The sequence below is a fragment of the Castanea sativa genome, chromosome 9, assembly GCF_040712315.1.
Source record: "Castanea sativa cultivar Marrone di Chiusa Pesio chromosome 9, ASM4071231v1".
Taxonomy (NCBI): Eukaryota; Viridiplantae; Streptophyta; class Magnoliopsida; order Fagales; family Fagaceae; genus Castanea; species Castanea sativa.
In genome coordinates, this window is record NC_134021.1 from 10,483,581 (window position 1) to 10,501,396 (window position 17,816).

The window sequence follows — 17,816 nt, forward strand, 5'->3', positions numbered from 1 at the left end:
TATAGCTTTACAAAAAAAAAAAAAAAAAACAAATTTACATAAGTTGTACTCTATGTCTATTCGTAAGTACGTAGAGTTATAACTTTTTTTTATAATTAAAATTTTAAAAGGACTATTCATGTAAATAAATCCCTAAATAGATATATATATATATATATATATATATATATATATATATATATATAAAATATAATATAGAATATCTTACTTTATTGGGAATTTTCTTGCATTTAAATATGGCTTAACATACACAAGGTTGAATTGTTATTTTACAAATTGATCTCAAAGAATATATATATATATATATATATATATATATATATATATATATATATATATATATATATATATATATATATATATATGTTCGTTTGCACTTGTATAAATGTTCTAGTCAAATGTAATTCCCCCCGCCCCCCTCAAGTCAAATCCTTACTCCACCACTGTTTGGATGGACCAAAAAATACAATGATTTCAGTTTTACTGTAAAATTTTGACTCCTTCAGTGTAAAATCATTTATACTTCTATTTTACCTTCAACTGAATTGAACTCCTATTTTTGGCCTTTACCCGAGAGAGAGAGAGAGAGAGAGAGAGAGAGAGAGAGAGAGAGAGAGAGAGAGAGAGAGAGAGAGAGAGAGAGAGAGAGAGAGAGAGAGAGAGAGAGAGAGAGAGAGAGAGAGAGAGAGAATAAATATTTTAACAAACTCTGGCATGAAATTTTGAAAAATGATGCTCATGATGGTCAATGGTCCAAGTATCACAAAGCAGATCACCCCTGGTTTGGTCAAAAAATTACTTCAGCATGTATAGTTGCAAAGTTAAATTCCAAAAATAAGGTTCAAGCAGAAGGAATTGTCCACCCTCCAGATATCCAGACCCCCAGATATGAACCTCTTTCACTTGATGATGATTATTCTCCCCAAGCCTTGGCAGTCATGGCTTAACCCTTTGTTCTTCCAGTCATTGATGAAGCAGATCTAGACAACCAGAAACCACCTTTAATCCCATATTACCAAAAAGTTTGCAGATTAAGTGCTATGATAAAACTTGTTCTTATCCAACCAAGAAAAGAGATCATTACAAAAAAACAGTCATGGCCAGTTCCAGTTCATCATCCAAGAAAAGAGATCATTACAGAAAGTATTTTCTTATCTTCTTCAAATATTTCTTCTTCTCTGCATTCTTCACAATCACAAACATCCCACCATATATGGCCTGTGGGTGATTACCTCTATGACTAGCTTTTGTAGGGTTAGCACTTTTGTTTAGCAGTGGAAACTTGTCATCAGTAGGAACTCATCTCTGGCTACTTCAGTGTAATGGGCTAATGAACCAAGAAATTCATTATGGAGGATCGTGAAAAAATCCTCAAGTGTGTTACTCTGGGTTGCTTGTCTTTGCCTGTATTCTCCAAGGTTTTTCTTGGAATTGTTAACTACATGTCAGACTGATACCACATATAGGGAGAAATAGACGAAGAAGTAAGAGAAAGGGACGAAATAATTTACAATAACAAAGTGTGAATTGAACCATTCTTCATCAATGTCTGCATCTAAATCGGTGATGCATGGTCAAACATGTAACAAGATAAAGGCTTGTATGGTGATCAGGGATGACAGGTGGTGTAAACCATATACACATCTCAGCCTCTTACAGCCCCTGATTAGTATGCTCTGTGATTAACAGTTGTGAGTATGAGGGTGATGCATGGTCAAACATGTAGTCTTGCTACAAATTTGGCAATTATCCGGGCAACTGTATTGTTTGGGGCTCCATTATCATTCCACTTTCAAAGAAATTCGGACAGTACCTATAACTGCATTGTGATATTCCATAAATCTAGAATTAGAGACAATTGTTTCTACAGTAAAGGATAACCTTATCACTGACTACCTTTCTAGAAAGCCTCCAGTCCTCCATACCACAATAATTCGTGCTATGATAAAATTTGTTCTTGTCCAACCAAAAGATTCCTTGATTGAGGGATTCTGCCATAGTGCAAGTTTACATGCCATACCAACCTCGCCAATCATTGTATAAAGATTTGTCCATACCAGTACCCTTACCATTCTCCCCAGTTTCCCCATACCAAAACCTCCAACCACTAAACATGACACATCCAGCTCAAAACCCTTTCAAACAATGTGGAATTTTTCCTAGCATACCACTACCTCCTTCGTATTTTAGTCTTTTACATTGGTTTCGTCCCTTTCTCTTACTTCTTCGTCCATTTCTCCCTATATGTGGTATCAGAGCCTGGCACTCATCATCCATACCCATGCAATCTTTTACAAAAACTGCTAAAGCCTCAGAATCAGTTTCACTCTCCTTCGATTAGTATACTTGAATTATTGTCCTGATTAGTATGCTTTGTGATTAACAGTTGCCACTTATTGTGGATCCTCTGTGATAATCACATCAGAAAACGGGATTTGATAATCAAGTAGAAAACTAAGGAGTTGTACTAAAAGTGTCAAAGAATTATTTTTCCTAAGTAATTTAGTGGACGTGGGCCTAGGAGTGGCGTTTTAGTCCTGTCAGATCTTAGGAAAATTGTTCTTTATTTTAGAAACAGTCATGGCCAGTTCCAGTTCATCATCCTCAGCAGTCACATCCTCAACAGTCACTGATACCATTACCACTTCTTGTGATCTTTCCCTTAGAAAATCTACTGCAAATAGATTAGAATACTTATATGAAATATCCCATATCCTTGAAGATAGTAAAATACCTATTACAGATTTTTCCATTGTAAATCCCTATACTGTGTTTGAGATACTCCAAAAAACTTTCAAAAAATCCATAAAAAAATTTTTAGGTCCTTCTCAACCCTCTAGTGTCAAAGAATATGTCCAAGCCTCAAAATTTGACCAGTTTAATATTCCAGCCAGTGAGAAAGAAAATTTCATCACTCTTGCCCTTCCCAGAGAGTTTGTCATCCCATAGCAAAGACAAGGTTATACTCACCTCCATTTTGGTGCAGTAAGACTTGCACTCACCTTTCATGGCAAAAAAGGACTCCATATAGCTTCTAGAATTGCTCTTCTTGATTCTAGATTTATGGAATATCACAATGCAGTTATAGGTACTGTCCAAACCACACTTAATGCAGGAACAGTCTTTGTCGCCCTTTTCCCCAATTTCAACATGTCTCTCAGAGACCTTCACCTTTGTGATGCTCTTAAAGTCCAAGTCTAGATTACAAGAGCCTCCCAAGTACCTGATACTTTTGCAGCCACACTTCACTATCAGCTTGCCTACAGACATCAAAACCATGCTTTTGATGTAGCTATACCAGAGATAGCCCAGTCCAATGATGCACTTTTGATCCAAGTTGATCCAGGCATGACGCCTATGTGCACATTTGTTCCAAGACAGTTGAACAAAGACCAGATGAAAAAGCTCTTTCCAGAGTCATGGATTACAAAATATGAGACTCTCCATCAGGCATCTCAGCCAATCCAGTCCAACACTCCTTTCTTCATCAGGAATCAAAATGGTGATGTTGAAGTTAGGTTTATGACAACCACACCAGAAAAAGAAGAAGTGACAGTCTTTCCAACAACTATGATCCAGCTAGTTTCATATGAAGGTCTTGATGGTCTTCAGATCAAAGCATTTCAAGAAGATGGAAAACCTATTTATGAAGGAAAATCACCCACAGGCCACATATGGTGGGATGTTTGTGATTGTGAAGAATGCAGAGAAGAAGAAATATTTGAAGAAGATAAGAAAAGAAGAAAGAAAAAGTCTTCCCAGCAGATTCTCAAAGAAAGATATGAAGCAGGAGACCCAGAAGTTGACCTCCTTGGAGAACCTTCAGGAAGGTTTGATTACTATGTCCTCTACCCCAGATCCAGAAAACAAAAAATTCCGTCCCTTTCCCCATGCAAAGAAATTTATGATCAAAACCAACAAAACCAGAAACCACCTTTAATCCCATATTACCAAAAAGTCCTTCCCCAAATACATAAATGTCAACCCAAGCCTCCCAGTCAAACCCACACACAAAAGCCTTTATCTTGTTACATGTTTGACCATGCATCACCCTCATACTCACAAAATTTTCCTCCCTTAGAAAGCTTTGACCACCCACAAGTCAATATAAAACATGTTTGGAAGATAAAAAACCCTGTTGGAACCAATCCAGATGGAAGTAAAAAATAGGTCTCATCAGTTAAAGCAGCCCTTAATTGGCAGGCAGAAAATGCTGTAGCACAGAATCAAGTCCTTTAAAAAATTCTTGACAACCAACAAAAGTTGACTGAAGCGGTAACCAATACCTTTTCATCCTCAAATTCCCTCATTGAAGATTTGAAGAAGAAGATAAAGTCAATTGAACAAGAATTGGAGACAATTGTTTCTACAGTAAACGATTTATCTGTATCCTTTCCCCTCATTGGGCCAAAAGAAAAAGAAAAAAAACAGTTGTTGATGCAACTCCAGTCTTTGGAGAACTCACAAAAAACAGCTACTCAAGCTCTTCCAATGCAAGTTTACATGCCATACCAACCTTGCCAATCATTGTATAAAGATTTGTCCATACCAGTACCCTCACCATTCTCCCCAGTTTCCCCATACCAAAACCTCCAACCACTAAACATGACACATCCAGCTCAAAACCCTTTCAAACCATGTGGAATTTTTCCTAGCATACCACTACCTCAACTAGAACCTCAACCCAGACCAGATCCTCCAACCAAACCACAAAATGAACCTCCTCCCATCAAAAAAGACAAGGAACCATTATACCAACCACCAGATCCAATCATTGGTGCTTCCTCCAGACCCCCAGATATGAACCTCTTAGCCATCAATCCTGATCCTCCAAACCCGATATCATCATTTCTCAGAACTTTAACTCTTCAAGAACCGACAGAACCCTTTGTTCTTCCAGTCATTGATGAAGCAGATCTAGACTTGTCTGATCTTGACTTAGATGAAGTCTTTATGACTGATCCAAAAGTAGAAGAAGAAGATGATGTCTTTTGCCCTAAACAACCTCCACCACCACCACCAATATTTCCTACACCACCTGTCATCCCTGATCACCATACAAGATTAACCTACTCATCAACCACATATTCAAAACACTTGTTCACCCTTAATAACAGTCCTCCTTCAAAATGGCATGACGAGATTTTCAATATGTACTCATGGTGTACAGCTGAACTTCAAGCCCCAAATAATACAGTTACCCAAATAATTGCCAAATTTGTAGCAAGACTCACAGGTAGACTAAGACAATGGTGGATAAACCTTGGAGAATACAAGCAAAGACAAGCAGCCCAGAGTAACACATTTGAGGATTTTTTCACGATCCTCCATAATGAATTTCTTGGTTCATTAGCCCATTACACTGAAGTAGCTAGAGATGAGTTCCTACTGATGAAATGCTGTTCTTTTGAAAGAAAAGATTTGGAGAAACACTTTGACCGAATGTCAAGCAGATATTATGCCTTTAATGGCATGGATGATGTCAATTCCAAGCACACATTCTTGAATTCTTTTCCCGAACCACTTGGTGATGAAACTCTTCGCATGATGAATCTTCAAAAAATCACCTTGCAGCGAGCCTTTCTTGGAGACATCTATCAGCATGTCCTCATTGCTTTGGAAAAACTATGCAATCAAAGAAAGTTTCTTTCAGAGATTGACAAGATCCATAGCAAGCTCAAAGACAATTGCAAAAGGAAAGATTTGCAGATTAAGTGCTATGATAAAACTTGTTCTTGTCCAACCAAGAAAAGAGATCATTACAGAAAGTATTTTTGGAAGAAGAAGCATTCTCATCCAAAGAAGAAGTTTTTCAGAAAAAAGAAATGGAAGTTTCTCAGAAGAAAGCAATTCAAAGGCAAAATTTCAAAAGTTTGTTTTGTATGTAGAAAGCCTGGTCATTTTGCAAAAAATTGTCCAAAGAAAGCAAAAGCAGCAAAGCTTTTGGAGCAAGCTCAGATTCATGCAGATGATACCCCATTTTCAGATGTTGAATCACTCTTTTCACTTGATGATGATTATTCTCCCCAAGCCTTGGCAGTCATGGCTTATTCAACCTCAGAAGATGAATCAGATGCAAGCATTACTGATGATTCAGACCCAGAAATCCAAACCATATACACATCTCAGCCTCTTATAGCCCCAATAATTGGCCCCACACGAATAGCCCAAGTTCACATCCTTTTTGATACCTACTCCAGACCCATCCCAGTGATAGCCTTGTTTGACACAGGAGCAGCAGCAACAATTTTTCATCCTAAGATTTTACCAGAAGATTTTTGGATACCCCATCATCAGATGTTCAGAGCAGCCAATGGAGAAACATTTCTGATTACTCAGAAAAGTAAACCCATTCACATTATAATATTCCCAACCCTTACCATTAAACACCAAGTCCTTGGATCTCCTCTTACAGGCAGAGATCTCCTCATAGGATTTGACCTCCTTCACCAGATACCCAGCCTCAGATGGTCCTCAAAAGGCCTCTTGCATAAACAACACATTCTCACATGGACCCAGGTACCACATTTGTTTTCAATAAACCCCTTTGATTCCTTGAAAGCCCAGATCATCAATGAATGCTGTGCAGCCACCCACTCAGAATTCCTCCTCAAAAACCCAAAACCACTATGGAAAAACCCAGCCTTTTTCATAACCCTTCCCTTCAAAAAGAATGAAGATGTTAACCCTACAAAAGCTAGTCATAGAGGTATGAACCCAGAACACTTGTCCCTAGCTAAGCAGGAGTTAGCTACCCTTCTCTCAGAAAACCTCATTGAACCCACAACTTCTCCATGGGCATGTGAAGCCTTCTATGTTAATAAGCATGCAGAACAAGTTCGTAGAAAGCTCAGATTGGTAATCAACTACCAAGATCGTAATCATTTCCTTGTTGATGACAAGTTTCCACTGCCAAACAAAAGTGCTCTTTTCCAGCATCTTTCCAATGCCAAAGTATTTTCAAAGTTTGATCTCAAAGCAAGATTTTGGCAACTTGAAATCAATCCAGAAGAAAGATACAAGACAGCTTTTTGCATTCCAGACCACCATTATCAATGGACGGTAATGCCTTTTGGCCTGAATTTGAACCTCTTAGCCTGGTTTTGATCATGACTTGTAGCCTGGAATATTCTTTGACCACCATTTGACGTATTTTCTAATAATAATTTTACGTGCAAACCAAACACTGGAAACCATTTTCTTGCATTTCTTCCAAAACACAACTAAACAACTGAAAATATTTTCAATTCTAAAAAGTGTTTTCACTTGAAAATATTTTACACTCGAAAAACATTTTACATCAAGTCAAACATAGCCTTAGAAATTGCACCCTATCTTAATCCACTTTGGACAATGGAGTATTTTCCAGTTACATACTTATGAGATTAACTATAAGTGTTATGGTTTTTAAAACTGTAATGGTTTAAAAACCGAAATTGAGTTTGATTTTTGATTTTTATCGAACTAATTTAGGGCCCAAATTTCTTTTGAACTGTCTAATTCAGTTTTTAAAATCAGTGCTTAGTTTCACTTGGTGGGAGGGGGGGGGGGGAATGACTGTGTTCAAAATCTAAGGGTATGTTTGATAACTGTTTTTTCTCCCTTATTTTCTGTTTCTAAAAACAATTTTCTATTTTTGAGACTATAAAACTTGTTTCGCAACCCAAAATGAACAGAAAACAAAAACTATTTTTAAAACTCAATTTGTGAAGGAAACTGAAAATATGTAAAATGTTGTTTTCAGTTTCTAATTTTCAAAAGTTAATGAAAATACGCATTAATTTTATGGATTTGTCTCATTTTATAAGTTAGCATTAAATTTCAAATCCTAGTAACAACATATTTTAGTTTTTTTTTTTAATTTCAACTAACCAAATATGTTTTTTATTTCAAAAATACAAGAAAATTATTATTTTTATTTATATTCCCAAAAACAAGTTTTTGAAAATAAAAAACAAAAACTGTTACTAAATATAACCTAATTCTCTCTATTTTATTTGCGTATGGCCTTTTTTTTTTTTTTATCAACCAATTATTTGTGCTTTTTGTCCCTTTAGTTTTATTATTTATATTATTTGTCATCTCAACCCCTAATGGCCGAGAATCTCTCTATTTTATCTGCGTATGGCCTTTTTTTTTTTTTTTTTAAATCAACCAATTAATGGTGCTTTTTGTCCTTTTAGTTTTTATTATTTACATTATTTGTCATCTCAACCCCTAATGGCCATGAATATGTACGACAAGAAGAGGACTGTCCTTGCAGATCACATGCACGATATAGATACGCTTGAGCAAGGAGTAATATTATAAGCATAAAGAAATTGGGACTTCTTTTTTTTTTTACTTATTTGTTGAGATGACAATTGACAAATGACAAATGACAAATTTTACATGCACTCTCATAACATTTTAACCAGGGGCGGAGGTAGGAGGGTCGAGAGGGGGGGGGGGGGGGGGGCCAATTGCCCTCCCTGAGCTCACCCAACCCCCCCCCCCCCCCCCCCCCCTTTTATATATATATATATATATATATATATATATATATATATATATAAGTTTTTGTTTACTTTAAATTTATGATGTTTAATTTTGCAATTGTATGTAATTGTGTTAGGGGGTCACTCTTGGTTCTAATTGTAATATTCTCTTCTCGGCTGGTGATTAGTAAGAAACTCTTTTAACTTCATATAATAATGACTATATATTGATTGTTTTTTTAAACTTTTATTTGTTTGAAAAATATACTTATAGTCACCTATGAAGTATCTTAAATACAACAACATTTATACTGAATCTAGCATTACGCAGAAGGGGGAAAAAAAAAAACTTAACACTTACCTTATATTTATATGTTAATCAAAATTTTTGTGTAATTAGTCAAGTATTTTTTCTATTATACTAACTATAAAAATTGAAATTAATTTTCTCTTCAGTTCTTTATTTTCATCTTCCCCCTAAAATTAAAATCCTAGCTCCGCCACTGATTTTAACCATACATTAACTATAACTTATTACTTCAATACTTATGGAAAATAAATATGAATTTTATTCTTGTCTATGATCATTATATATACACTTGAGAGTGCTATAGATCATACATGTATGTATTCATGTTCATAATTGACAGAAAACTAAGTTAAAAGATGATTTATTATTTTATGTAACAGTTACATGTAATATTTTTTTACACGAAAAAACTGTGTTAGATTTATTTCCAGACAAAAGAATATGTTAGTGTTACACAAAATACAACCTCCCATTTGAGAGGGAGTTTTATATTTAAGCAAATGCCACATAATAAAGTATTGAGCAAACATGAAAATAAGAAAGAAAGTATCAAAGGATAAAGGGAGGAAGTTTCTGAGTCCCAAACTAAAGTAAATGGTGTAAAGTGTGTTAGGTGTACATCAAAATATCTCTTAGACGTCATAATCCAGTCTCAATCTCATTTAAATAAAAATAGAATTCCATATTATCTTCTTTTGGTTTCAATAATCGAAACCTGCAACCCTATTGGTTCAAACCCAAAAATCAGACAATTTGCCCCAAAATCAACATCAACCTCACAATCCATCCAAGGAATCACCCCCCACCTCCATAAAACCTCTCATTTTCGTTTTTCCTTTTTGCATTATATATCATATTTGAACCAAACCACACAAATTGGAATCCATTCTCTAACAAGACACGTACACTTGTCACTTACCATACATAAAGAAACCACTTGTGAATGACGTGGAAAATAACTCCCCACCCATTCTCTTTGCTTTATTCCCACACATAAACCCCCCATGTAATCTTTCAACAAAAAGTCAGCAATATAGAAAGAAGCAAAATTGAACAAGAAGAAGAAGAGGAAGAAAAAGAAGAAGAAGAATCATTTCCCATTCTCATTGCATGAGAAAAAACCCCCCCACCAAAATGGATAACGAAAATTCAGCTGATCAATTCCATTGCCATATTCCTTCTCAACCATTAGAGTCCAAGAAAATCCATCACCCTTATTATAACAATGAAACTGAACAAGAAAGCCCTTCCTATGACAATGATGGTGATGATAACAAGGTTACACAAAGCTCATCTTCAAAAACCAGTCACTTTGACAACAAAGAAACTGCATTGCAAGGCCTGCCTTCGAGTCTAGTAGATGTTGGCAAAGAACAGAAGAGCTTTATGGCCGTGGCCATGCCAGAAGATAGTGCACGTGAGAGGCTGAAGAGGCACAGAGTTGAGGTGGCTGGTCAGGTTTGGATTCCAGATATATGGGGTCAGGAAGAGCTTTTGAAGGATTGGATAGATTGTTCTGCTTTTGATGCTTCTTTAGTTCCTAATGGAATCATGTCAGCTCGAGCAGCTTTGGTTGATGAGGGAAGGAGAGCAAATTCTAGCGGGTTAAGAATAGAAAACAGGTGTTGAATATTTTGTTTTTGTAAGATGTTTTATTTATTTATTATTGTTTTCAATCACAGTTATGCACGTATCTTAATCTTTTTTGATACTGAAGAAAACATATGTGAATGGTTTCCTGGCTTTGAGGTTAATAGATCGCAGCAAAATATAGGTGATTTTCCTTCTTGTTCTTCCTGTTCTCTAGGTCTAGGTATGATTCTTTAAATAGGACTTTTAATTATTGGGGGTAAAAAAAGGAAAACCATAATAAATAAAAACTTCTGATTTTTTTTTTTTTTTTTTTTATGTTCGTTTTGAAAGAAAATTATTTGGATTTTTTGAATCTGTAGTTTAAATGACTTGAGATCAAGTGTGAAATGATAGTTTTTTTTTTTTTTTTTTTTTAATGAAGGGATCTAAATTTTATTAATATGTGAATTTGAAATAAAATTTCAGAATATCTTGTGTTTTTCTTTGAGAAAAATCCAAAAGTTATATCATTGTGTTGTTAAATTCATATCAAGCAAAAGAATCTAAGTTTTCTTTACTATATATGCAATTCCATAATATTATAAATGTTTTTCTTTGGTCAAAATCTCCTAAAATTATCTTATGTTGGTTAAATTTATATTGGATTTACTTGATAGATCCAGGAGTTTCAATTCTGCAAATCCAAACTCAGGATGAGGATTTTGAAAAGTATGAAGAATGCAACACGTTTCTCTATCGACATTCCTTCTTTTAGTAGGTCATCTTGAATCTTGAATGAATGTTTAGCAAATCAATCATAATTATTAGTCTAACTGTTCAAGACTATCTTTCTATTCCCTTTTCTGGTCTCCGGTCATTGATTGAAAAGGCCTATAAACTCCATTTCTCTCCTCTCAGACTTCACCAGCTTCCAGAAACTATGCATGGTGCGTGGTCCAAGATAATCAAAGGGTAGTTGTGAGAGTTGTAGAAGTGATTAGAAATTTAGAACTATCAGCTAGAGAACCCTAAGGTTCTGTATCCAACTTAACCTAATTTTAGTCAGTAAAATGTAAATTAATGCCCAACTCTCCGTAGTTGACTCAGCAATGTAGATTATTATATTAAGGCTCATACTTTGACACCCAAACAAATGTTGCAACGAATTTCACACTTAGCAAAGTAGTAATAGTGCGCCTTATTCAGCAAAATAAAAAATAAAAAAATAGTAGTAGTGCAATTTCTTTCTTACTGATTTTCTAGCAAGGCGATACTTTCACTAGCTACAACCAGATTTCTTACTTGGGCACTCAATACCACATACATTGTACTTGGTTTGAACTAATAATCACAGAGAGGAGAATGTAAAGCCAGAGACAAAATTATCTTATAAACAACTTATGGTTCAAATGAGCAGAGCAAATCTGCTGCACAGTAATTACAGCCACATTTTCCTTGAGAAATTAACCTTTTCTTGTATTAGGCATAATTACCTTGGTTTATCCAATAGAATAAACTCCCTCCCTACCCAGATGACTGTAGTTTGAAACCTGGCTTCCCCTTTTACTGAGGGGGCTAATGCCATTTAAGCCAAAAGGCTTGGCTAAATAAACTATCTTGATATTTCACAAAACTTCAATTAATGTAGAATTTGTACAATCACTCATTCAGACATAATTGGTATCAAAAAATAATAATTAGAAGTTGGAGCCGTTTCGTGAACCTAGCTTCCATATCTTTATATCGTACCATCATCACTTGCAGTAGCTAGTAGCCATTTCCTGATGATTGACCAAAAAAACAATGTTATTACAAATTGATGAGACTTTAAATGTCCATGGAAAGTTGACAAATAGACCATTTTTATGCTTGGCAAGACATGTTGACCTGTACATAGTGAAGCCAGTTCCCATATCTTGACCGTACCATCATCACTTGCAGAAGCCAATAGTCGTTTTTCCTAATATAAAGGAAAAATCAACACAGATAAATGAGACTAAAACGGTAAACAGATGAATAGAACGCCTTTTAAGCACGGCAAGATGTGGTTACCTGATCTATCAAAATATCAAGAAAACGTTTTAGTTCACAAACAATGAAGTTGTTAGTATATATTGGGCACCCATAACCCATTTACCCACTGGATTTCATCATGTGGGAAAGAAGATTTTGTAGCTATGTGAACGGGATTTCAAGAAGAATTTGTGGCCATGTGAATAGGGTTGCACTTGAGATTTACTAGTAAGAAATCTTACCCCAGGGCTCCATTGCACTGAATTTATATCCATGCCATGTGCCTTTTCCTCCTTCAGCAGCAACTTATACGAAGGTCCATCGACCTGTTATAAAAGCAACAATAGAGTTGATAATCTCAATTGGTAGTCTCAAACTCCAAAAGTAAAAAATCAGGTATATAGAATTTCAAAGAATTTCTAAAGGTTACACTACACAATCTGCCAAATTGGTTTTCTCAGACTTAAAATAAAATCCCCCCCCCCCCTTTTTTTTTTTGATAAGTAATAAGTTTTATTGATATCAAAAATAGAACACCCTAGTACACAAGGAGTGTACAAGGGGTCAAACAATTCAAGTACAAAAATCCCCTTAAAAACTTCATAAAAGGTCAATAAAAAATTCACTCTTCCATTTTAAAAGACCTATGAGAGAACCTCTGTACAGGTGTTAGTGTAAGTAAATAAACATTATTGTCGTCATCAAGATATTAATTTTAAGCTCATCCCTCCAACTGACATGACTTCCAACAAAATGAATTGACAAAGAAAGTTCCCTGTTGGCTGTTGCTCATCTCTACAAAGGACATATATTTCATTCTAGAAAATAAATCTAAATAAGACTATCACTTGCAGGTACAGTTTGTCATGTTCTAATAATTCACACTAATCTCTATCATTGATTTTTTTTTTTTTTTAAACACATTATATGTATGTCTCAGACACATCCACACGGGGTTCTAAACATGGTCCCTCCAAGAAATCATGAAGTGTTTGCAGGGATGCTAACATAAACATCCCAAACAATTTTCTGATTAGTAAGTTACACAAGCACCCAATGAATCTTGAACCCACGACCTACCCTCCACTTTACTCTTAACAAGGAAAGGAGATGCAATTTGAGCTTGAGCTCATTGCCATAAACACCCCCAAGGAAGTGGGGGCAGGAAATAAATATTCAGATCACATAATCTAGAAGACCTTCTCCCCTAAGAATATAAAAATAATAATCCTCAGCACACATGGAGGCTAATATGTATCAGGACAGTGGAGATCAATGCCCATTAATTATATCCATTCAGAAACAATGATGATAATGCGGCATTGTCAGTACTGATGTCAATAAATAAAAAGGTGAAGGGGTATTATTGAATACCAAACCATCTTTTTCCTCCACAAAAAATCGTATGGCGTCATCAGCTGCTCCACTGGCAATAATACCCTCACTGTCATGTTCACAAAGAGAATATAATTAACTCATGGTGGGACAACTTTTTTTGAAAAATAAACAAATAAAAGGAAAGAGTACAACTGCCTCATGTAGGAAAGAACAACTTGCATTAAGTTCACTCAAACCCCACTCCACACACACACACACATATAATGTATGGGCATACAAATATATGTACTTATGTATGTATGTAGCATTGCACATATTTTGATTGAATAAGATGAAAGTAACCAAACCAAATTGAGGGCTAAATCAATACAACGGTCCCCCCCCCCCTTCTTTTATATGAAAAAATATTAGCTAAAGTTAACTTGAGTATTATATAATATCTAATCTTTCTTATATGCTATTTGAACTCTAAGAGGCCAAACAATTGTGATGGTGGACAGGATGATGGTGATAAGTTAATACCCTTCAGCACAAAAATCGAGCTTTTCAAACCAAGCATATGACTAGCCCCCAGACTTAGCATTTGAGTTTAGGAATGGTATAAACACTATTTGATGTCTTAATAAAGCAAGTGTAGAAACAAAGGCTTTCCTTAGCCTCTCCTTATTCCCCTTTTTTTGTGTTTGTGTATGTGTTTTGTGGGTGAGGTGGGGGTTGAGTAAGCAGAAAACATGTGCAGTCACACCCATACTATCATGGCAGAGTATATAGACAATTTACTATTTACAATTTCTGTGGGGCCGTTTGTAATGCTAGTTTTACATTAAAAGGGTGAGCAGATGGGGTTTAAATCTGAAAAAGTTTACAAAAATAGAAGTAAATAGACCCCCAAATGGAACAATTTTTTTTTCTTGTAATTAGTTCAACTGTCACTACCATTTTTTTATATAAGTAAAACAATTATCAGTGAAGTTCGACTGTCACTACCTTGACCAATGAACTGAGAAAATTGTTCGATCATGATAACCTGTGATAGTGCAGAGATGTCTCCTGAAAACCCAAAAGGAGGAACCTTGTATTAGCGTTCAATAAGCAGTCAGACATAAAAGTGTAAAAGACTTGGCAATAAGCACTGCTTTATCAAATAATACAGACTAAATAAATTAACTTCGATTCCTTTGTGATGTATGATATAGTTAATGAAGCAGGTATTATAAAAACAGCATTACAACATTGCATAATTTCTGTTCAACAATAGATGACTCATCCCTATGGAAAAGCATCAAGATAATATTGATTATGCTATTTTTGTATATAATTTTGGAAAAAAAAAAAATGAAACAAACATTATCAGATGAAAATATCCCCTCTAGGCCTCACAGTAAAATCTTGAAATCCTGAATAACTCACTAATATCCCATACCATGTATATAATTACATTTTTTTTTTCTTTTAAGCAAATAATGTATTTATTTATAAAAGCATTAATGGGGTGCAACTCAAGTACAGAGGAAGTATACAAGGGAACATAAATAATTATACAGTAGAGTATTATGAATAAGTCTAGCATAAGCCATATCCTTCTTGTTTCCTTTACAAGCATTGATTTTCTTACTCTTGAAAGTATAAACTTGTAAGAAATATATTATATTCAGCAAAGACCAAATTTCTTCATAATAATAGTGATCGTGGAACACCCTCATCCCCCAAGTGGCGTGTGTGTGGACAGCCTAGGGGAGAGTGGGGAATGTCACACCCATGCACATTTGTGTGTTTGTGAAGTTCATAACAACCTAGCTTCAAAATACCATGTTTCCTATCACAGGCAAGAGAAGAAAATAATCCAATCACACCTAGACATAATATTAGTATCAAAAGGCAACAAGGTGGAAGGGATGGAGATTCAGATTCACATATAACAAGTGAATTCCTAGAGAAAATTGGTTTACACATGCTCTCTAGTCCCTACTTCATCGCTTGGTGCTAACAGAAAGTCCATCAAATATATCTTATATTTAAGAATAGAAGGAGCTGAAGTCCTCCACAAGATGTTGGAAATACATACACACATACTCTGTACCCTCCCATTAATAGAATATCTCAAACAACATTGTAGAAGTTCTTAAATGTGCAACACCAAAAGCAAATTCTCCCGCCCCCAACAAAAAAAAATAGCTAATACATATAAGGGTAGCATAGTCCTCACCAAGAAGCATAGCCATCAGCAGATTGCATACTTGTGCCGTCCATTTCCCATATCTTCAGAGTAAGATCATCACTGCAAAAATAGCGCATTACCATTTCAATTCTTCTTGCCACTATAATTTAAACAACATATTTTCCCACCAATGCCATTAACCGAGTAGCAAAAGCAAAAGACACACATCTCGATTATTTCACCTACCTGCATGTGACCATTTTATCTCCAGTTTTGTTGAAAGAAAGTGCCCAAACCGTCGAAGAATGACCACTGACACATCATTAACACATCATTAACACTCAGGCAAAAATACACTATTTACACAAAGAGGTTAAGGATGCAATGTTAGATTACTTGTTAGGTTCACCTAAAGTCTGAACACACTGCCAATCGTCATCATCATCCGCCCAAACCTACGAGTTATTGATCAAATCAACACGTAATCAAAAACTGAAATTTTCTTCATAATAGGCTAATCATAGACACAAAAAAAAAGCAGAAACATTATACCTTAACAGTGTTATCATAGCTACAAGAGAACAAAACATCCAATGTAGGATGCCACATAACCATCTTAACATCCTGTGTATGTCCTTGCAAAACCGAAACACACTCGTACTCGTTCCCAGGCTGCACTTCCCAAATCCAAACCGACTTGTCCCGACCACACGTGGCGAGCAGCGACCCGGACGCGTTCCACGACACGCTTTTCACCTCATTCTCATGACCCTAAAAATTGGTAATAACACAAGTTTAATGTACACAATTTCACGAGCAATGTACAAAGTTTTTATTGGTATTATTATTACCTCTAAAGTGGAAACACATTCGAAATCGCCACCAACGTTTTCCCAAATTGAAGTGGTGGCATCGAAGCTAGCAACGGCTAGTGATTTTCCTGATGGAGACCAAGAGCAAGATCGGACGGTTCTCGTGTGCGTGTCTTCTAAAACTGCCTGATTAAATTATCGAGTTTGATAAAATAAAAAAGAAAAAGAGTGAGTTAGTTAGTGGGGGGTGTTTGGTTACGGAGATAAGGAAATGCTACCAACCTTGCAGTTCCAAGAGGAATAGGAAGAAGAAGAAGAAGAAGAGGAAGAAGAGGGAGAAGGATTTTGTTCCCAGATTCGAACGGTTTTGTCGCCGCTGCAAGAGGCGAAGACGAGAGGGGTATCGGCGGTGCCGGTGGCCGGGTTCCAAGCGAGGCTCCATACTCTGTCGGTGTGGCCTTCGAGAGTTTGGAGTAGTTTCAGCTCGCAAGCTCCTTCGTAAAACTCCATGGAGAGTTGGGTGATGAGTCCGAGAAGAGTGTGTGAAAATGAAGTTTTTTTGAGATTTAGGGGAAAAAAAAAAGGCAATTTGTTTTCTTTGTTTTGTTTTGTCTTGTTTTTGTGCCGTGATGAGTGGTGAAGACGAGGACGAGTTGATTTTGGTGGTGGGGTTTGGCACGCGCGGAGACGCGTCGGAAGTTTTAGGGTTGGAGGAGCGTGGTGTACTCGTGCTTATGTTTGAGTTCTTTTTATTGAGTTGGTGGCGGCTTTCTTTTTCCCTTTCTTCTCATAGGCCCATAATCCAGAAAACCCCTCCCTTCTTTCTTTTAGAATTTTTTTTTTTTTTTTTTTTTTGGTAAACATAAGTTTAGGTGAGGGAGGCTACTACATAAGTTCAGGTAAGTTTCAGACAGGACTTACATTAAACTTAATTGGTGGCCTATTTAAGAGGATTGCTGACAATAGGACTCAAACTTAGGTCTTTTGAGCGAAGCATTATTTCATATTTTCTCTCCAAGTCTTGTGGCAGATAAGGTCATAAGGTGATTTTTTTAAAAAAATTATAAATTGAGGTTGGAAATTAAATTATGTTTAGGAGTTTATATAATAAAGTAGTATTTCACCTTTATTTCATT

General features: G+C 35.8%; 2 protein-coding genes across 2 annotated transcripts; one reads left to right on the top strand and one right to left on the bottom strand.

The window, feature by feature from the left end:
• Positions 1–9,801: 9,801 nt before the first annotated feature.
• On the top strand, positions 9,802–11,513 carry LOC142610669 (uncharacterized). The gene is made up of 2 exons (XM_075782551.1): positions 9,802–10,409; positions 11,037–11,513. The coding sequence occupies exons 1-2, from the start codon at positions 9,898–9,900 to the stop codon at positions 11,074–11,076; spliced, it is 552 nt and encodes a 183-aa protein (XP_075638666.1). The 5' UTR covers positions 9,802–9,897; the 3' UTR covers positions 11,077–11,513.
• A 199-nt stretch (positions 11,514–11,712) lies between these two features.
• Positions 11,713–17,479, bottom strand: LOC142610668 (protein CIA1). The gene is made up of 11 exons (XM_075782550.1): positions 16,963–17,479; positions 16,720–16,866; positions 16,421–16,639; positions 16,265–16,323; positions 16,115–16,180; positions 15,917–15,988; positions 14,698–14,760; positions 13,747–13,816; positions 12,615–12,698; positions 12,247–12,319; positions 11,713–12,140 (listed from the first exon to the last, which is right to left on the bottom strand). Exons 1-11 carry the CDS (start codon positions 17,188–17,190, stop codon positions 12,127–12,129), a joined length of 1,095 nt encoding a protein of 364 aa, XP_075638665.1. The 5' UTR covers positions 17,191–17,479; the 3' UTR covers positions 11,713–12,126.
• Positions 17,480–17,816: the final 337 nt, after the last annotated feature.